The sequence below is a fragment of the Lissotriton helveticus genome, chromosome 2_1 (assembly GCF_964261635.1).
Source record: "Lissotriton helveticus chromosome 2_1, aLisHel1.1, whole genome shotgun sequence".
Lineage (NCBI taxonomy): Eukaryota > Metazoa > Chordata > Amphibia > Caudata > Salamandridae > Lissotriton > Lissotriton helveticus.
The window spans coordinates 374,466,122-374,488,540 of record NC_136059.1 but is presented as its reverse complement, the minus strand read 5'-3'; the positions used below and the strand labels follow the sequence as shown (position 1 = coordinate 374,488,540).

The 22,419-nt window shown below is 43.0% G+C and overlaps 1 protein-coding gene across 5 annotated transcripts in view; it reads left to right on the top strand.

The window, feature by feature from the left end:
• DAB2 (DAB adaptor protein 2) overlaps nt 1-22,419 on the top strand; it is a 313,212-nt gene that overhangs the window by 250,222 nt on the left and 40,571 nt on the right. For 2 of the 5 annotated variants that reach the window (XM_078674994.1, XM_078674993.1), the window contains exons 7-10: nt 274-300; nt 4,002-4,055; nt 4,643-4,705; nt 21,129-21,800. In XM_078674994.1, coding sequence (XP_078531120.1) covers nt 274-300; nt 4,002-4,055; nt 4,643-4,705; nt 21,129-21,800 — 816 coding nt within the window. The remainder of the gene's footprint in view (nt 1-273; nt 301-4,001; nt 4,056-4,642; nt 4,706-21,128; nt 21,801-22,419) is intronic. The other 3 variants (XM_078674996.1, XM_078674997.1, XM_078674995.1) reach the window with 2 other exon arrangements.

Here is a 22,419-nt window from a genome sequence, read left to right as displayed (position 1 = left end):
CTGTCGTGTTTTCGTGGTGGTCCTGCCCTTGTACGCTTTATACGCCATTCGTTGCACTCAGAGTTCTATTTTCTCGTAAATATGCTGCATATTGCCAGGGTGCATTAATGGTAAGCAGTTTTGGGAGAAATTAAATTTTTAACTAGAACGCCAAAGTGAGTAAAAAGCTGCAGGGGAAACACGAGTCAGATTACCATGTAATAAATCAGACAGATTAATGTGAAAACATCTCAACCGACAGTTATTAATGATTTTTAAATATTTTTTTAATAGAATGAAGACGGTGACAAGCCCGTGGAGGTAAGACTTAACTTCTCTCTCTTTTTTTTTTTTTAATGTCGCTTTAGAGCCATAAACCAGGTTATGCAAGAATAAAGAAACAATGCAAGGGTTTGATTAGAACCTCAGTAATTAATGCGTTCTAGTCCTACTTTATCCAAATGAAAATATAAAAAAATACTGTCTGCATAACAGCACAGCGAAGCAGCATTTTATATTGTTTTTTTCCCAATTATTTGTATTTATTTGATTTCACTGCGCATCTTTACCCCCCTCGCCCTCTTTGTGTAACTTCCTGAGCTGGAAGACAAAGATGACGATTTCAAACAGCTACATTATGATTGATTGACAGATGTAAACAATGGTTTCAAATCTGATCAAGTCTTTGATTCTTAGCCCTCACACTCATTTTGTTGGCGCCAATGTTTGTATCTGAATCCTGTGTAGGTCAGCAGAGGGCTTTTAGCGGTGCTAGAAGTAGCGATTAAAACTATAGGCATGATATCACATTGGGCATTTGATCATTCCTGTACTGCAGTGCACCTCCAATCCAGTATGTCGTGTCAATAGTGAGCACGTGGCAATATTGAGAATGTATTACATTTTCATATGGTGCCGGTCCAGGAAGCACTGTGCTCTGTGTTTTTTGCAATTATAACTATTCAGTGAAAAAGGAAGTCCCAGACATTTTGACACCGTGTGATTGGCTGAAATATGTTGATCTATTGGATGCAGAAGTAATAGGCCCTCCTGAGCATTCTCTCCAATTAATCATCTTGTTGGCCCTCCTGCAATAAAGGAAATACCTTGGGATGGAGCCCAGGATTTGTAAACTTACACGCTTGATCCGGTACCACCATCGTTTAAGAACTCTCTGCTAATACAGGGAGTCCATTCGTCTCTAGAAACGTTTCCGACAAATGTGGTGGTCTGATGATGAAGCATTACACCAAGGGTGGTGTGAGGTCTTACCTTCCAACTTTTTGTAACTTCTGAGCATCGACCTCCCTGAGACAACACAGACACCCAGGACCACCATATATGGTTACTACCTTTTAAGATAGACATTTAGAACTATCCTTACTTTGTCACGTCTGTTTATTGTGATTAGGATTATATTTAGAGAGGGCACATTCAATGACAACTCATGCACCCCATCATTCACTTGAACCTCAATTTTGGGGTTGTAGTCGTTTGAAGGTCTTAATTTGGGCCTGTGTGTAAAGGGGCTCGAAACCAGCACTTATTTGTAGCACCTGCACATTTTTATGGCATTCCACCACATGGTGGCATTGTCTGCCTAATTTTAAACAGAGTACATAAACAATTGCTTCAACAATTCAATATACATTAAAAAATATTACAATGGTACCTGCAGCCCAAGAACTTCACCGCTGGATCTCCAGCTGCGTCGACAAGCTTGCACCCCTCCGCCACCCCGGCAAACAATGCTCCCGGAAAGCAGCTTGGTTCACCAACGATCTCCAAGCAGCCAGGCGCTCCTGCAGTGCCTCTGGAAAACCTGGCGAAACCGGAAAACCACGGAAGACCTGAACAGCTACCGGAACGCCCTGAAGGAGTACCACAAGCGTTTAAAAGACACCAAGCGTTCGTTCATACAGAATCCACACCAATGCAACCAACGTTAAAGAACTGTTCAACGTCATACAGCAATTCACAGACATCACACCCTCCCAGGAACTCTGCAACAAGCTCAGCTCCTACTTCCATCTAAAAATCAAGGCCCTCTATGAAAACTTCAGTGAACAGACGCCAGACACCACCCCACGTCCCACCACCACGGACAAAGAGCCGATCATCACCACCTGGAATCCTGCCACTTTCGAACACACCATTGTGGCCATGAAGAACACCCACTCAGGAGCCCCCACGGACCCCTGCCCACCGCACATCTACCACAGAGCCGCCGCTATTGCACCCGAACTAGGACGCACCATCAACGCCTCTTTCGAATCCGGCATCTTCCCCGATGACTGGAAGCAGGTGGAGGTGATACCTCTCCTCAAGAAGCCCACGGCCGATCCGACAGACCTGAATAACTACCGGGCCATCTCTCACCTCCCCTTTGCTGCCAAAGTCACAGTGAGACTCATAAACACCCAGCCGACCGCCTTCATCGAAGAAAACTCAATACTAGACGCCTCCCAGTTCGGAGTCCGCAGCAACCACAGCACTGAGACGGCCCTCCTCGCTGCCACCGACGACATCTGCATGACCAGAGGCACACCACAGCCCTCATCCTACTAGACCTCTCTGCAGCATTCAATACCCTCTCACATCGCACCCTCGCAGCCAGACTCCACAACACAGAAATACGAGGAACCGCCCTCTCCTGGGTCCGATCCTTTCACTCCGGCAGACCCCAGAGGATCAGACTCCCTCCTTTCCTCTCCGTGCCCACACAGATCAACTGCGGAGTCCCCCAAGGATCATTGCTCAACCCCACGCTCTTCAACATCTACATGCCTCCCTCGCCGCTTTAGTCTGACAACACAGGCTCATCATAGTATCTTATGCCGACAACACCCTGCTCATCCTCTCCCTTACGAAGAACCCCAAAGACACCAGACACTGTTTCCAGGAAGGAATGAGAGACATAGCCGCCTGGATGAGGAGCAGCTGCTTGAAGCTCAACTCAGAGAAGACCGAGGTCCTCACCCCCTGACCCTCCACCTTTGCCTGGGACAACACCTGGTGGCCCTACGCCCTCGGGAGTCCGCCCACCCCGACAGATCATGCACAGAACCTCGCATCATCCTCGACTCCTCCCTACCCATGACCCGTCAGATCAACTCCATCGCCTCCACCAGCAGCAACTGCCTTCGAATCCACCGCAAGACCTTCAAATGGATACCCCCAGAATGCAGAAAAACCGTCATCCACGCACTCCTAACCAGAAGACTGGACTACGGCAACGCCCTCTACGCCGGAATCAACAGAACTCTCCTACACAGCCTACAGACTATCCAGAACGCCGCAGCCAGACTCGTCCTTGGAACCCACGCCAATGAACACATGACCCAACACCTACATAACCTCCACTGTCTCCCAGTTCAAACTGCTCACCCAAACCTACAAATCCCTCCACAACATTGGACGCAAATACCTCAACGAGAGAGTCTCCTTCCATATACCCAAGAGGAACTTTCGCTCCGCAGACCTCGCCCTCGCAGAGACCCCCCTCATCCGCAGAACCCGAGCAGGAGGAAGAGATTTCTCCTACGTTGCAGCCAAAGCCTGGAACGAGCTCCCAGGGAACCTCAGACGCTCCACTACCTTCCACACCTTCAGGAAGAACCTAAAGACCTGGCTCTTCGATTGAACTGGAGCTGCACCCCCCCTTCCCAGCGCCTTAAAACCCTCACCGGTGAGTAGCGTGCTTTATAAAACCTCTGATTGATTGATTGATTGATTGATTGATTCTTTCAGCTTTGAGTGACTTGAATAGTCCAATCCTGACCCTGGAACTGTGATGGTTTGCAGGTAGCATCGTTTATTGACATTTATAAGGACTGCCATAAACAATGGACGGTGCAAGCTGTTGTGGTATTCTGAGAAATATCTTATTTATTTTACAAATGTAGCTCTGTGTGCTGGTCTGAAAGCACAGTCATACAAATCATTATTTCTTCTTTCCCCTATACCCAAGACGCCTACAGGCTTGTACACACACTGGTAACCATGTTTCTTGTTGGTTTCAGAATGGCGGCGATGCTCTGGTCCTTGTGGATGATCAAGTTGGCAAGCTAAAACTGGTATGTTCCACTACTCTTTTCTTACCTCAATACAAATTGTAATCACATTATTTTAGAACTATTGAAAAAATGGTTATCTCTCAGACTTTCCATCACGCCCACCTTTTTCCCTCTATTCTGCCTTACCTTCCATCTGGATAGAACAACTACACCAAACTCTTCCTAAGCAATGATGTGTCATCTTCATTCTGCCATTTCTCGCCTCCATCTTCATGAATCTCACCAGGTTATTTTCATATTTCTTTGACACATTAAGAAGGTAAAAACTCACAAATAATGCTAGTTCCTATTTTTCATAGCATGGGTGGAAAAAACTAACACACCATCACTCTAGCTTGTTCCAACACAAAGTCACTCAGCGTGGAACTACTTTTATGTGTATCTGTCGGACTCCTTTATACCCTACCACTTATAAGTTTGTTCTCTATACTAAACCACAGTCTGAAAGAGCACACAAGGTTATTTTCCTAAATGTGCACAAAATTATTGGTGGTGTTCGATAAGGAGACTCGTATCTAAACAAAATGCACAAATTTGGTGAAATCATCACTGCCAAATCACTAAACATCTTGATTATTTTGAAAAAGGGCGTTGACCAGCTGGATTTGTTTGGCGATATGTCGACACCTCCTGACTTCAGCAGTCCTACGGTATGTACCGCTACACATTCAGCTCGTTGTTTCGAATTACCGGACGGAAATGTGATTTGCTGGAAGTAAATTTATGGTTGCTCCAGCTTTATATGAAACCCAACCCCCAAGCTTAATGACACTTTATGGGAAAAATAGCAAGGCGCTTCTAAGTTACAATCCAGTGTTTGGAAGCCCTACACGTCTGCGTCACTTTCAATTAAAGTGTGTACCAGTGGCAGAATGCTAGGTCCAGCTACAGAATAAGTTAAAGTTAATTATGTATTTTATATCATTTTGTAACGTCATGACCACGAAGATATGATTATGTTGCCCAATAATATTCTAAGACTTCCAGACCTTAGGTAAGAAATACAGCAGTATTTGTATGCATGCAGCTTGACTGCATGACTACACAGGCAAACCTCACAGGTTGACTGAGTCACAGTGTCAGTGCTGAGAATTTTTTTTAACTAGTGGTTGTAAGCGTATGTATGCTCTATTAGGAGGTAATTGACCTGTGGCATCCAGCATAATGCAAAATGAAACAGAGGGGCAACAGCAGGAGGACAGAAGAAAGTGCAATAACTAATACATCAAATTTCACAGGTTGCCAAAAAAACGATTAAAAAAAACTTTGTTCTTAACAAACACGGAGTTACTAGAATTATACTGATAAAATAATTGTGTAGCCTATTGAACCGTGAAACATGCTTCTATCGATGCAGCTTCACTATGAAACAAAATTCACTCTTGCAATATAAAAAAAATCCATAGTGATATTACATACTAATCCTTACGCACTTTTATGGCTGTATCTTGGGTTTAAGTGAAATCTGCAAAGCACCTACCCTTCATTAAACCCTTCAGTTTATCATGTGATTGAAACCACTAGGTGGCAGTGTAGGACCGTAATAGACGGTTCACTTTGGGCAAAATCACTGAGGTTTTTACGCCTCAAGATTTTTCAACTAGGTGAGCAAATCCACATCCTGCCATTACGAATCAGAATCAGAATCGATTGAATTTTACTTTTGAAACGAGTACTTACAAACGCACAAAATCTGCCAATAGGACTGAATTGTTGCAGTAACAGGTTTAGGAATGTGTGCAGCATTTTGAACATACCTCGCTTGAAGTGACTGAAAATAAACTACAAGACATGGATGAATCTTTCTATAGTTTTAAATGCAGCAGAACCACCAGGAGCTCTAAATAAAGTGTATAGCATGGAGTCAAATATTTTAATTGTGGTAAAAAAACAGTTACGTGTCCCAATACATAGTTCTACATCATTATGCATGCAGAACGTTTCACCTGGAATAAATGTAAGACCCATTTTGCATCTTGGACTAGCCAGGACGTCTTCGATTGCACCGTCGATCGCTTTCCTGAAAAACTTACTGTTTGTGAATCCCTAAAAAGTCAGAAATGTGATCAAAACGTACTACTGAGTTTGAGAACAGATATTAAGGTCGTTCACAAAGAGTTTATTTATTTATTTATTTATTTATTCAAAGTTTTATATAGCGCGAACAGGATCCTTACAGATATCAGAGCGCTTCACAAAGACAGGGTAGGGGCAGTAGGAGTCAACAGAGATAATGGGAACAGTATAATAATCAATAACATGGTACTAACAGGGATAATAATAATATACATAAAACCAATCAATATACAATCAGGTAAGGAAATAATATATATGTGTAACATATCTTGGTCGGTAGTAAGAGAGTAGCGTAGTAGTGTCCCCTACAGGTAGAGTATAGTGTATAGTGCCAAAGGATAGAGGTGAGCAGTGATACAAAGCAATGCAAAGTCTCTGAACCAACATCTATAACGATCAGGAGATCTTGGCCAGAAGGATGGTTTTCACCTCTTTCTTGAAGAGTGCAGTGGAGGAGATCAGCCTGGTTTCCGGAGGGAGCGCATTCCAGATCCTGGGTGCCATTCCTGAGAAGGACCGCTTGTATGTTTTCACTTTCCGGAATCTGCGAGGTTTCAGGAGTAGATTTTTTGTACTCCTATTGGATCTCGCACCTCCTGATATAGACAACTTTTGAGCGAGGTAGTTGGGTGCCTTGTGGTGCACGGCACGGTGCACGGCTTGGTGTGTCATAACTGCAATTTTTAGCTGTATTCTGGCTTCAAAAGGCAGCCATTTTAGAGACTTTAAGTCTGGGGATATGTGCGAGTGCTTTCTTGAGCCAGTAATGAGTCTCGCGGCAGCGTTCAGGGAGGCTCTTAGGGGTGCTGTTGTGGATAGCGGGAGACCGCTGAGGGCCGCAATTCCGTAGTCTATTCGAGGGATGACTAAAGCTTGTACAGCAGTTTGGAAGTCTTTGGCCGGGAGGAAGGGTTTAATTTTCCTCAGCGTGTTAATTTGGAAATTAGCTGCTTTTGTGGCTTTGCTGACGTGCTGCTGCATGTTGAGCTTGGCGTCGAGTGTGATGCCTAGGGATTTCGCCGAGTCCACGATGGTAGGTTGGACATTGAGTGCTGTTAGGTTGTTGAGCCAGGTTTGGGTGGTGGAGATTTTCGCCGGGGGTGAGATGAGTAGGAACTCAGTTTTCAGAGCATTTAGTTTGAGGTGATTATCGGCCAGCCAAGATTGGGTGTTAATAAGCGTGGAATTCAGATGTTTGATATCTTCCGGGGATTGTAACTTTAAATAGAGTTGTGTGTCATCGGCGTACATATGGAATTGAACATTGGATGCTTGGAGCAAGGTGGCGAGCGGTTCCATGACGAGGTTGAACAGTGTAGGGGAGAGGGTGGATCCTTGTGGAACACCTAGATCTGCAGGCACAGGTGTAGACAGCACATTGTCGATCTTGAACCTCTGAGACCGGTTGTGAAGGAAGGACGAAAACCAATTGAGAACAGTTCCCGATAGCCCCATTCTAGTACTTAGCAGCTCCAGCAAGTTCTCATGTTTGACCGTGTCAAATGCTGACGAGAGGTCAAGAAGGATGAGGAGGCAGGACTCATTGCGATCCAGAATTTGGAGGGCGTCATCAATTATGTGTGTCATAGCAGTTTCCGTGCTATGTTTCGCTCTGAAGCCTGATTGATTAGGGTTGAGGAGGTCAAATTGATCAATGTGTTTTGTTAGTTGGAGTTGGACACATTTCTCCAGCAGTTTGGCCAGGGTGGGGATATTGGTGATGGGCCGATAGTTGTTTAGGTCGGACGGATCAGCTGTAGGTTTCTTGAGTATAGGCGTGACTTGCCCCACCTTAAGGGAGTCTGGAATGTGGCCTTGTTGCAAAGAGCTGTTGATGATCTTGGTCCAGAGAGGGAGGAGCAAGGGGATAAAGTCTTTTACAGCATTAGCCGGTAGAGGGTCTGTGAGGTGATTAGAGGGCTTCAAGGTGCAGAGCAGTTTGTGTATTGCTTCTTCCGAGTAGGTGTCGAAGTAAAGCCAGGATGCCTTGTTTTTAGGTTGAGTGTTTGCCATTCTGGTGCGGTTGGGGTATCGGCTTACATCCATGATGAGGTCATTTCTTATGTTGTCAGTCTTTAGTTTAAAGAAAGCAGAGAAGGCTTCACAGTGTGGGGTGTCATTTGTTGTGCTGTTTGGTTGTGCGGGTTGTGCCTTTGTTTGGGTCTTGATTAGCTCGAACAGCTTTCTTGGCCTGTTCTTCGCTTGGTCCAACTGGCGGCTGAAGAAGTCCGACTTTGTGCGCTTTATTTTCCTAAAGTAGGCATTTCTCTTGTTCTTAAGCTTTTTGAGATGCAGTGCTGAAGGGTCTGATCTCCAGGTGCGCTCTGCCATTCGCATAGTACGCCTTTCGTCATTGAGTCGGTCATCATACCAGGGGTTAGAAATTTTGGGGGAGACTCTCTTTAGTTGCAGAGGGGCGACTTCATTGACTATTGTATTCATAGATTCAAGGTAGTGGTCAGTCAGTGATTGAGCATCTGAGGCACCTGAAGGGGGGAGGAGGAGGTTGCCGATGTGGGGAGGTAGGGTAGAGGGGTTAAGATTCTTCAAATCCCTTTTCCATGTTTTTGATTTGATTGGTTGAGTAGGGTTAGGTTTAACTTTTTCGTTGATAAAGAAGGTGATAATGTGGTGATCTGACCAATCGCAGGGTAGAATCGCCTCCAGTTGAGTAGCGTTCTCTTTGGCAATGATGAGATCGAGAATCGAACCTTTGTCGTGTGTTGGTTTATCGCATAATTGGATGAGGTTAAGCGCATTGAGGAAAGTTTTGAGACCATTCACCACGGTGTCTTTCTGATCGTTCCAGTGGAGATTGAAGTCACCCAGGTAGACTTGAGTGGTCTGCAGGCCGGCATTGGAAGTGATCAGGTCCATGAGTTGTTGGGTGAATATGAGATTGTCACCAGGAGGGTGATAGATGAGATGTAAAGCACAGACTTGTTTGCCCTCGCTGGTGATGTCGAGGCAGAGGAGTTCACAGGAGGAAAGAGAGGGGGAGGAGACTTGAGTAACGGAGAGGTTGCTCCTAAAAATGCATGCAATTCCCCCGCCCGTCTTGCCCGGAGACCTGTCCAGCCTAATGATGTGATAATTGGGGGGGACTAGTATGTCCATAATCGGGGTAGAGGCTTCAGTGAGCCACGTTTCCGTTAGAATGGCTAGGTCCAGGTCCCTAGCTGAGACGAGATCCGCGATGTCGGAGGAATGTCTCTGGGCCGATCTGCAGTTTAGTAGGATGCATTTGAGTTTGGGAGAGAGAAGGGTGGTCGAGCTTTCTAGTGTGAGGGGAACTTTTCTGAGGTTGTTAGGGACGGAGCCTCTGTTGTTGAGTGTAGGGAGCCTCAGAGGGTTTGTAAGAATTGTGGGTATGGGGATGTGTGTGTTGGAAATGTCTTTTACCGGACCTGTGCCATAAGAGCGTAGGAGAGAGGATAGGTCGCGGTCCGACAAAGGGTTGAGAACACGACGGGGGCGGTGGGAATTATTGCGAACGGGGATAGTAGGCCATTGCTGGGGTCGTCGGGGGCGAGAGTATGTAGGGGGGGTGCGTCGTTTGTAGGGTCGTGGGATGGTGGGAGGTAGACTGGGCTGTGAGGAGAGAAGGCCTTTGATTGCGTGGACGTCTTTTTTGATTTGTAAGATTTCGTCTTTGACTTGTTGGAGGGTGGATAAAGTCAGGTCAGGAGGGTCATTGGGGAAGGAGTTGGTGGAGAGAGCCGTTGGTGAGTGGTTGAGTAGTGAGCTGGAGAGCAGGCAGGGTATCGGGGGGGGGTATACTAGCGTTGTTGAGGGGTTCCGCGGTGCTAATGAGTGGGATGGCGTTCAAGGTGTGGACGTGTTTGTGGACGAGGGGTGTGGGTGACGTAGGTGAGGCAGGCGGTGGGTGGGAAGCATAGGTAGTGGCTTCAGTGGGAGACGGTGCCGGTGAGCAGAAGAGCGAGTGAAGGCTGAAGACAGTGGGGGAGACAGGCGAGTAGTGAGGGCTGAGAATAGGAGGTGGGTGATAGGGGGATGCTAAGGTAAGGGAGGAGGTATGTTCTGTATCTTTTGTTGGGAGGGAGATAGAGTTGTGAGTGGGAGTGGGGAGGGAGCAGGGAAGGGAGAGGTGTCTGCCGTGGGGGGGATGGGGGGGGTGGATAAACTCCGAGTGGTGGTGTGTGCAGATGGAGGCGTGTTGTGGGTGGGAGTTGTTGTGTCGGGTGTGAGAGACTCGTGGGTGGGAGTGGGGAGGGAGATGGGGCGGGAGAGGTGTCTGTCGTGGGGGGGATGGGAGGGGGTGGTGGATAAACTCTGGGCGGTGGCTTGTTCAGATGGTGGTGTGTTGTGGGTGGGGGATGTTCTGTCCGGGGGGAGAGGGATGGAGGGGGTATGGGTGGGGATAAGAGGGGTCATGTTAGAGGGGGGGCTAGTATATTCGGTGGAGATATTTGTGACTGTCCTTGGGGAGTGGGGGGCGTTAACAACAGGTGGGCCATTTACGGGGGTGTTGGGGGTAGAAGTGTAGTAGGTGGTGGCTGCGACGTCAGGGGTGATAGTGCTGGCGGAGTTCTGGGTGATGGTCCGCAGCTTGGAAAGGTGCTCTTTGAACTTGGGGAACAAGTTGTCTAGTAATTCCAAGTTCTTGTCCGTGGATTGGATTAGGACAATCCCGTTATTGTAGATAGTAATGGTAGACCTGCCAGGGAAGAGGTGGGAAGGTGTGATGGTGAGAATTAGGCCATGAGCTGTTTTCCTGGTGGTGGAGACTGTGAGTAGGGATAGGAACGCTTTTCTCCATTGGGCTCTGCGTGAGGTGTGGAAGATGATATCAGTATTCAGGGCTCCATTGCCCGGTGAGAAGTAAGTGTCGGCAAAGGGTGTTCCAGGGTGCGACCTCAAGAAGTTGTGTTTAAAACGTTTAGTGGCATTTTTGGTGAGAGGAGTGGAGGGGTAGTTAATTCTAAAAGTGTGCTTGCCGTTGAGCTCCATTTTAGGGAGGCTGCGGTGTTAGGTGTAGGAAATAGGACGATAATGCAAACTGTCAGCCGCTAGTTACAGGGCCAGGGAAGACACTAGTGAGTGATCAAAAGTATACGAGTTAGAAGTCAATGTGATCCCCGAACAAACAGAGCGTAGGTGCAGCTTACCATATGTATCCTATATACGAGGTAGCAGTCAGCTTACACCGTGTACCAACTATGAGAGGTAGGACCGATTAGGTGGAAGCAAAGTTACATATTAGAATGTACGAGGTAACAGCAGTGTAGTCTAGGCGTAGAAAGTGGCTGGGTGCAGCTTACATGACAGAGCGAAGTGAATGAGGTAGTAATAATCAGTGCAGTATCGTGACGTAACTTACATCGAAAAACCAACAAATAAATGCGGTAGCGGGCAGTGAATGATGGTGATAAAGGTGAGATAGATGCAGCTTGCCGCATATAAAATACGGGCTAAAATAGGGCTAAACTACTAATGAATTACTGAATCCAATATATGTGCATACAAATTGCAGCAATAACAAATATGACACTGGAATATAAGATAGCAATGTGATAGCAATGCATACAATGTAAGAAGCCAGTAATACTAGAATAAAATAAAAATAAAATAGAAATAACAATAAAAATAAAAAACTGCCGTAAAAGGCAATGACTAGTCCATGATGGCCGCTGAGTAGAGAGAGAGGTCAGTCTAAGATGGCCGCCAGATAGGGGGTCTGGAGACGGTAGTCCTTTTTTGTTGTTATTGCTTGAGAGCAAGGAAGGGAAGTTCCAGGTTCCGTTTGAGCAAGCCCAGTTCCTAGCTAGATATGAGGTAGCGATCGTTGCATCACAGGTGAAGGAAGGGTGACATGAGTACCAGTTACTGAGAAAGTGCAAAATACGAATTAGAGATAGCCTAAGGAGTCCAGTTCTTAATACATATGGTGCAAAAAATGACTAGTCCAAGATGGTCGCCGAAGAGCCATTCTAGTATGGCCGATCAGAGAGGGGAGATAGAGACATTAGTCCTCTGTCTGTTGTTATTACTTAGGGAACAGGGGAGATGCATTCCCTTTTCTGTTTGAGCAGTCCCCGCCCCCAGCTTGCTGGGCGAGAGTCTTATCTCTGTTCCTGGACGTCTTGTGTGGAGGAGTTAAGTTAAGGAGCCTCGTGGGCAGCAGCAGTACCAGAGGGGATTTATAGTTACAGTTTTATGGCCCCAGCCATTTTGAACAATGGATGTGATTTAAAAAGGACGTGGTTTAAGAATGAGGGCCAGCGAGTGGAGTAAAGGGGAAATAAATACCTTATGCATATACTGCTCACAAAGCAGGTTGAGTTTGCCAGCAGAGTGTTGCAGTTGTCGGTGATCCGGCCATAAGTGTGCACAGCTGCTGTTAGTGGCAAGTTGAGGTCTGTTCTGCTTCTTGCTTCAGCTTACTTATGTTGTAGATAAACTGATGGTGATATGGGCTCTTAATCCTTCCTGTCCTTGGGTAGAGGCTCCCCGGCTGCCAGCATGACCTCGAGTGCACCCCCTAACCACAAGCAGGATCATGGGGGGGGGGGGGCACGTCCAGCCTCCCCGGTCTGGCAACCAGTGTCTGCTGTACCAGGAGAGCACGGGGGTCCCGCACCGCCAGGCGTCTCAATGGTGACTCACACCGGGTGTCTCACGGTGCTTGCTCCCGATGCTCCCCATGCAGCCCTGCATCCGCGCCTCTGATCCGCGCATCGCCTGAGGCCGACGTCTCAAGGGAGGCTCACCCCGGGTGACTCACGGTGCTTGCTCCCGATGCTCCCTTTGCCGCCTCTGATCCGCGCCGCACCCGAGGCTCCCTTTGCAGCCTCTGATCCGCGCAGCGCCTGAGGCTCCGGACCTCCGTCCCAGGTCCCGAGGGGAAGCGCGGCAGCCCAGCGAGGCGGGGCAGGCTCTAGCCGCGGCCGTCCAGGCTTGTGCGAGTCCCCCAGCAGCTCCACAGGCTCCAGCCAGCTCCGACTCTCCGCATCGACCCGCCGAGCAGTCCTCCGTCCCCAAGCACCAGCCTCCCAGTCCCGGCGAGGTGATGGGGGTGTCTGCCGGCGAGCGCCCAGGAAGAGTCGATCCCAAAGCGTCGAGGAGCAGTCCAGCGAGGATGAGGGGAGATCACCAGTCTTCGCAGGCTCCCGACTCCTTCAAGCAGGTAAGCGTCAAAACCAGTTACTCTTTCCAATCCAGTTACTTGGCAATCCAGTTACTCTTAGGAAGTAGATTTCCTAGGCTGGTGGGTACTTAAGAGGGATAAAGCCCAAATTGGGATCCCTAGTACCGGGAGCTCTCACAGGAGCTCCTACCAGGCGGCCATCTTCCTGCACATGTGAATCGGCACCATACTCCTAGAGAATATATGTCATGATTTCGGTGCCTTATCCATAAACTTTTTTTTGTTCTACCTATTTAAACTTAGGTGTTCAAAAAATGGTATTAACAGATTTAGAGTTCCTGGTTGAAATAATCAATATCTGAGAAGATCTATGTTACTAAACGTTGTATAATATAGTGGGAAATGTTATAATTCAGTACATTTTCCACATTGTAAATTCCAGCGCTAGGGATGGGAAAGCGGCCAAGTCAGATAGGTGTCTAAGCATTTTTGCAATGTAAAAAGACCACCTAAAACCTTGTAAGATTGTGGCCAGTTACATATATTGTGCCTGCTGCTTTCCACACTGGAACCACATTAAAAACGACTATTAGGAAAAGCTGTATTAGTTGCATGTTAAGAAAATCGTACACTACCTACCTAAAGTAGCATTATACAGACTAAAGCACATGAACCTAAGATCGCTACTAAAATATCTGTTTTTGAAAAGAGAAAATAAGATTGCTGTTCTCAAACAACATTTTGCCCAGAATCTGGCTAGAGAAGCCTGTTCTGTAAACCCTGCCCTGAAGGGTTCAGCTTTGGGAAACTGTAGTCACGTGGGTTTCAGGAAAGCCGATGCTTTGACATCAAACCATTGGTCAATAATGGCCAGAGGTCAGTTTCACAATCTGCAGTCGTCAACAACATTGCTTAATAGTTTATTCACTAGAAGCAGTTCATGCTTGTCCACTAAACCTTTGAGCACACATCAGCACCGTCGTTCTTTTTTTCGTAAATTAATAATAAAAGATGTCTTAAGTTCTTAAGTTCAGTTTATTTCCAGAAAGAAAACGCCATGCAGTTGAAATAACGCATTTCAGAATGTTGTTTTATTATGTTTATGCCCAGATGTGTGGGTATGCGCATTTTACATTTCGTAACTCCGAAGGGTTTATATTTGAACAGTCAAGGGCAGATTTCTCCATAACACACACACACTTTTAATCTGCTCAATTTATCTGTCTTCCTCCTTGAATAAAACTTGACACGCAATGGTGTCTTTAGAAGTGAGCTTTAGGGAGGGAGGCACACATGGGCCACAGATAAAATATACTCACACATATGTACATATTTGCTTCAAATATTTAAATCTAACTTTGTATATATGTGTGCAAATATATATTTGGAAATACATATATATGCACATATATCCAGTCAAACTTCAATTTACACAAACTTCACTGCTTTCAGTGAAATGTACTTTAACAAATTGATGTGTGTGGCAAGGTGCAGTGTCTACTTTTTTCTGTGTTGTCCCCTGGCACAGTCAGCAGCTGTGTTGGAGGGGTGGGCACAAGAGGGGCCATGGGAAGCACAGCCAAGAACACGTGCCCCATATGCCTCCTCTATAGAAAGGTCAGTATTTGTAACAAAGCATAAAGATGGGCCCACTTAGTTCAACTTTCCAATTGCCATTTTGTGATTGTCTCTGGGTGATGTGCAGGGACACTGCTGTGAGTCTGTAAGCAGCAGTGGAGGTCGGGACGCAGCTCACCACACGTCCTCCTTTGTTTACAACAGCTTCATTTACTAATATGTTTTGTAATGACCTGTGACATAAACGTCTTCATATTCTTATTCCTGATGGTGGTTTTCCAGCGTTCATCTAGTCTCACTTGGCGTTAATTAACTAATTTTCCTGATTCCCCTTTGCTCCCTAGAAGCCAATTTGTTGGCTAGGTCACTAGGTTGTGCAATTACAGTTTAGCCAGATATTAGCCCCCTCTGCCTCCACTCATGACTATGGATGTTTAAAAACCTGCTGCTGCGTAAACACATTTAGATAAGTAGAAACCTTTGTAGAAGACACAGCCATCCCTAAGAGCTGTGCTTAGGGAATTAGGAATTTATCACCGAGGTGCCATGATTGAATTAGTAAATAGTTCACTTTTAGTTCATAAAGAATTTCACATTTAAGTGGGGAACACAATGACTAATTAAAAGAAAACTCTGCCACATTGTTAAGCAAGATAACATAAGAAAGATGGATATAAATGCTTGAGGGAATTTTAACCACTGGGAAGTTCTCAGGATAGCATTCCATTCCATTGCAATGTAATTTGTCTAAGTTATTATAAAAGGAGGCAGACCATATTGAAATTAAATTGGTGCAGTGTTGAATCAATTGTCTTAGCCGAAACACAGTTCTAGAACATTTCCCATGAATGATCATTTAGTATTCCTGATTATAGATAACATGAGTTACTCACTTGAATTTAAGCTGTCTACTCCCATATTAACTCATCTCTGCTAATCTTCCTATAGAGGATGACATCTTCAAAAGTCAGACCACCAGAAAATCAAAGGTGGTCCTTCTTGGATCACATAACCAGTATGTTATGTATAAGATGCATTTGGGCCACACATACAGACAAGTAAACATTTTGTGTAGTCTGCTTTAAGTGATATGTCGGTAAGGATACCGAAGTTCAGCAAAAGTAAAAATCCTACCTGATGGAAATGAACATCATTGTAAGACAGTCTTAAGCATGCACATGTTGAAAACTTTTTTAATGCTACAGTTGGTTTCAATTTACTATGCCTCAAATAACCAGTTTGAACTGAGTCTTTTTCAGAATGCATAGCATTTTAGTTATGAATCATGTCTGCTGTTATTACATTGCTTTTATTATTAAAACTCCATTGTGTACCATTCCATTGTTTTACCTACTGTCTCCTTTTCTTTTTTAAATAATATGTTCTACACATTCCAATGAATCTTGTGCTTCTAGATTAACAACTGTGTATATCCTATCTTCTTAAAATTCCATATTAACATTTAATAACCGAATCATTCTAATGCTTAATGTAAGTAAATATATATAAATATAGATGTATATACATTTTAAAATGATTTCAAATTGTTAGAACAGAGTATCCCTTTTCCAGTACATGCTCAATATTGTCTGCTGTAAAGGATAGTCTTATTTTTTTTGTCAGTGAGTGTGTGAATTTTGAACACATGTTTTAGCCTCTTAGAATATGTATTATATTGCCTCCAACAAAGTCCACACTGACAAAAGCAAACAGTGATGCTTGATAAACTTAGGGAGCATAATTGGATTTATTTTTTAGTTCTCATGACTGTACTGTCTTTTGCCCTGATTCATGGGTCATCAGGAAGTCTAAAGCATTGCTTTTCTGTTTAAATCTATCAGCTAGCAGGTCCCATGACAACGGAAAGTGCAATGGGTTAAACTAAAGGTGGGCAGTTTCAAACGTTCTTCATGCTGATGGGTGGATTTTCTTGCAAAAACATTTTTAGCAAGTGTAATTGCCTATAAATATGGGCATTTTTAGATTGGTCACACTTCATAAAGTTTGCGAAGATTGCAAAGTAACATTCTTAACTAAGTTGCAGAGGACACATCGTTGCACACAATTAGTTGAATATGATGCCTGGATTTACTGTCTGAGGTATGCAAAGGTATTTACCTAGATTAGGGCAAAAGAAGCAGCTACCATATACAGTGAACACTTGTTTATTAAAAACATTTTTAACAGACTATGCATTTGTATTGCTATGTAATAAAAAAGATAAAAAAGGATTATTTAAAAGTGTCAAAGTACTACCAAGTGAAATAAACTGACCGGGAAACTGCAGCATAATTTTTATAAAAGCTTAGTGGCTTCAGCAGTGGGTGTTGAAATCCCTATTTAACTGCTGTGTGTGTTTGAGTAGCTGTTGAAATTCCTCTTTAACAGCCAGTCACAGGAATTAACTTCAGCAGTGTGGCTTTAAACTGTCATCTTTCCAAGAACAATTGAGTACCATAAGTTGGTTCCAAAAGGACCTATGTAACATGCATATTTAATTTACATAAATGTATGTACATTTTTAATATTACCGTAGAACATTTCGAAGTGAGTTCAAAATTCTATTTGTCTGAGTTCACTGAATGTGGGATTATTACTCACATGAATTAGGAGTTTTAGTGAGATGGACCCATAGTAGGCTGTATTCCCAACTCCCTGACGACCAGACTCAGGACTTGATTCACTAAGAAGTTTTACAAAATTAACGCAATCTTAGGAATGTCTTTAGCTTGGAAAGATGGAGCTGTTTGACTAGGGTTCTGACTAAAGTCAGCAATAAGCAGAAGGACATTCCTGTGAAAATTCACTTTTTCTGCAATTCTCTTCTACTTACCATACTCTAAAAAATATTAACATTAGTTGGTATCCTTCAGCAATCCACAGACTACTGTGAGATCGTTGGCCTACATGCAAGACACCTGCTTTCCATGCCACAGTTATTCTGATAGGCTGCAAGCAGTAAATTAGAAAGGCGTTAATACCTCAGAACATTCAGATTGTGGACACACTACTCTGTTTCAGCAGTTCTCATTAGTCCCAATCGCCTATTCTGAATAAGGACCAAGCCTAGAGACAATTCTAATTGTCCTTTATGACCAATGTATTCCATCCACAAACATGTAAACAGTTTAACTTTCAGTGGTTTTCCGTGTTCCTGCCTTGGGTCTGTCCTTTCTCTAGTCTTTCCAGGGAGCAGATTGAGGCATTTTAAACTATGTTCTGAAAATGGACTAAAAGTAAGGGCAAAATATGCAATGTTTGCATTTTTACTATCAGTTTCACTGGCCAATTTAATGGAAATCAGGCATGATTTGCAAAGGTTTGTGATGTTTTAAGACTTTTTAAAGATTGTCCTTCAAGTTCAGAAAGAACTTTTATACATCAGGCCCATCTTTCCTGACTTAACCCAGTTTTGACGCTGCCTCAAGTCTGGAAAATCCATCTGTAAACCGAGTCTTTTTCATGTTGTCCAGAACCTGCTGATGGTTTAATAATAAAGACCAGTGAATAACACTTTAATTGCTGCAGGGAATATTGGTCCCTTTTAAAATACCCTTTGACCTTCAGTTGTTCACTCAACTAGCGAAAAATGAGTGGCAATTTGACATCTGTGACAGGCTGTATATAACAAAGAATACACTGGACCATAGTCCACACATTAACATCAAAGCTTTTCTGCCCCAAAACCTAAAAGAAAATCATGGTATTCATTATGTAACAAATTTAAATTGTATTTTCCATGACCATTTTGTTTATGTTATGTCATAATGTTTGAGAGAACAGAAAGTGACCATTGTACAGGAGAAACAGCATGCAACACATTTAAAGTGGTGCAGGTTACTACGTACAGTTATCTGTTGTACCTTGAGTCTAAATGTGTAAGAAAAACATCAGAACAGGATAATGAAATGGAACTTCAAAACATAGTTATTTGTTTTCTTTTTGCTCTTAAGTGTGAAATGTGACACTTTGCTAATTTCTTTTAAATTTGCCATCAAAAGGAAGGACACAGGTAACATGATGTAACAGCCTCTTTCACTCATTGTTATGATGATTTATTTTATGATTTCAGTTTGGAATTTTATCCTAGTGTCATAACTATAGATCATCAATACTTAAAAATGTAAAACAATTTTAAAATAGTCCTGTCATTTAACACATCATAGATTTTTTTAGCAGTCAAAGTTTGAAAACTCCTTTTCCATTAAAAATGTATTAGAATATCCCATAGTTTTTGTAATAGCAGTTAAATGTAAACCACATATTTTACTTTGCATTTACAATATTAGAAAATATTAAAATTGTAACATATATTGTAAAGTTAACTAGGCTTTAAAATAATGTGAAGCTTTCTAAAGTGTTTCAACAATTTTATAGAAATGATGTAAACAAAACATGCATTTTTTAACTAAAAGTACACATTTTTAAACACTCCTCTGAATCATTTAACTAATTTCAAATGCCTAGTATTATTGAATGGTGACAATGTTTCTGCTGCCAGTTAAAACTATTAAGACATTTTAAAACACTTGTAAATTATTGCAGTTTTGAAAGTATTTCTGGATTAGTCTTCTAAAAAGAAATGAATTTTACAACATGTTTTTGAGCCTTTTTTCAAGTGCGCCTCAGTTTTAAATAACATATTTTAAAACATTTAGAATTGGTTAAAAAAAGTATAAGATCATAGCAAATTAGATTTTCTTACAAAAAAAGGTGACTTGTTTTTTTATACTAATGGCAGCATTATAGAAATTGCTAAAAATAATATTATATTCTTTAAAAATGTAAATAGTCCTAGTAATGTTATAAGTAACAACTGAAGCATTAGTGGAAGCTATTTAACAGGCTCAGTTGGTTATTGGTTGTCAAACTGTATTTAATGAATTTTGCTAAAATGTCTTAGGAATGACATTTAAGTTCAATGAAACATTTCTAAATATATTTGCCTAAATTCTTTCATAGTTATATACAAAATCTGGGCTGGATTTCAAATTGTAAATAAACAATATACCCATTTGAATCCATTTTTTTAATCTGCTAGTTTTATTTAGTGTGGGCTTTACCCAACATTTTAAAAAACAACACCAGATTACTTTCTGACATAATTAAACATATAATATCACACACTTTCAATGTTAAAACGAGAAGGAAAACCATTAGCCAGCACTAATCTAGACACCTAATAGAATTAAATGTGGTTTTTGTTTATTTTCATATTCCCTCTTAAACTGCTTTGTCATAAGGCATGTCCTGGGCCAGCTGCAAGTCAAAGTTGTATGCAAATGTTTGCAAACCCCAACACTTCCCGCACACTGGGGTCATGCACCCATTTCATTGAGAAAAAAATGCCTAGTTTTATTTGGAGCTGCACACAGATACTATGTGACTGTGCATAAAAACATGCAGAAATTGCAGAGAGGCGAGTGAACCTGTTGCTCTGCAAGTGTCTGCTTGGGGTCTCCCCAGTCTTTGAGAGCGGGCATGAAGTTTCTCAGTTGGGTGAGTGGAGACACTAGGTACCATCAGTGACCCCTCATGGGCCGGAGTGTGCGTTATGTATGAATTAGCTCTCTGAGTGATGTGGGTATGCCAAGCTATGGGTCTAAAACTAACTGTGCCTTCAAAAATTCTGATTATGAGTGATCTGGGACACCCCTCATCAGCAATTTTATACCGGGAAGTACGAATATTGTACGATGCCGAATTACTTGGCTATTATGTGTTTTGAATTGATAAATGGGGATAATGTTGGGTATTGAGGCTCATAAACCCATCCTGCAGGTGTTTGTCATTCTTTTCCATTTGCAAAACGTTTCCTGAAAATTTCTGCATGAGGGATAATACAGATTTTCTGTATTCCCACATTACTCATAATCCTTATTCGGCCAGTAGTTCCAATTATTGGCTAAATTGAAACTCTAAGCAAATTTTTAATTGGGTCATTAACTCAAATGTAGCTTTTTGATATTATAATATGGCATTTAAATGCTTGCGCAGTTGATATTATGACATACAGTGAATAGACCAGAGACATAGCTGAATGTGTGTATGCTTGCTGCAGGATGTTTTATGTTGATAGTGATAACATATTTTGCTTGCAAATCAATATTTATTGTAGCTGAAAGATTTATGTATACTTACAGCATAAATGGCAAAAGCCAATTTAATTTCCTTTGTTCTATCTAGAAACAAGTTTGCTTCCAGGTCATTTATGAGTAATAAGACAACACCTCTGAAACCTGTTGTCATAAAACTGTGCATGAACCTGCTTCTTCAACTAATTATATGTCATTTTCTTTCCAAATGAATAGGAAAGTAAAGATATCCTATTAGTGGATCTTAACACTGAAATCGACAGCAATCAGAACTGTTTAAAAGGAAATCCTTTCTTACAGAATGGCAACGTCACCGCCTCTTCTTCTCTTCCACGGCCAAAGCCGCAGTCACCTTTCTCGCCTGAAAATCCTTTTTCTACCAATCTCGATTTCTTTCCTACTCCTAACCCTGATCCTTTTAGTGATGATCCATTCACAGCACAAGACAAATCGACATACTCTTCTTCACTTGATTCTTTCAAATATGCAAATCAGAACAAAGAAAATTTGAATAGATCCTTAAACGGCTCTGTGAGTAATGGTGCCCTAAATGGAGATATTGACTACTTTGGCCATCAGTTTGAGCAGATTTCAAATAGAGTTGCCAAACAGGACACAAAGACAGGCCAATGGCCTTATGAGGGCAGTGCGAGGACAGACAATGGGGTACCACTAAAGGAGCAGAATGGTTTTGTGATCAAATCTGCCCAAAACCCATTTGTGGAAGCCTCGAGCAAAGGACTACCCATGCAAAATGGAGTGCTACCGGACTCAAATGGCAATTCTAGTCACAAGGCCGATGCTGTTCAGTCCCCTTCCAGTGACCCCATTGCCATCAGCCCTCCACCACAAAGCTCCAAGCCAGGAAGAGGCAGGCGAAGTGCTAAGGTGATATTTTTGAATGTTATATACAAAAAGCATGTGCATTAACGAAGGGCAAGGTGACGGATGTCTATCCCATTCTCTAGCTCTGAGTACCCCCATAAAAGATAGGGAATTGATAACACATCTACTGTCCCTGTTAGTGTGATTGTAATTCACCTCTGATTTTCACTTCAAATATTCCCTTCCTCTCTAATTTCACTTTTCTGCTTGCATGTGCATGTTTCTTCGCATTTGTGATTAATACTAAACACATGTTCTTTATTATTTTTATGCTGCCCTAGCTCTGTGCATGGAGGTAAGTATGTTTACCATCAACGCTGAGAAAATGTCTGCAGTATGGTGCAGGTGTATCATAAAGCTCAGAAGCATGTCGCTTTATGACAAAGGAGTGCAAGCGGTCAACCTGATGCTAAATGCAGTCACTTCCAAGATATTCGCGGGAAAAGGAACATGTGTTGCATGTCATTGTACGGGTGTTTTGTTTCTATTGAGCCTGTATAGCTACCTTCAAGTCTTTGAGCATTATGGGTAACAATCTAGTGCACTAGTAATCTAGATTCTGGCGCAAATAGAATTTCGTTCCTGACAAGTGATTTACAAGTGATGAGAAAATACTGCACCT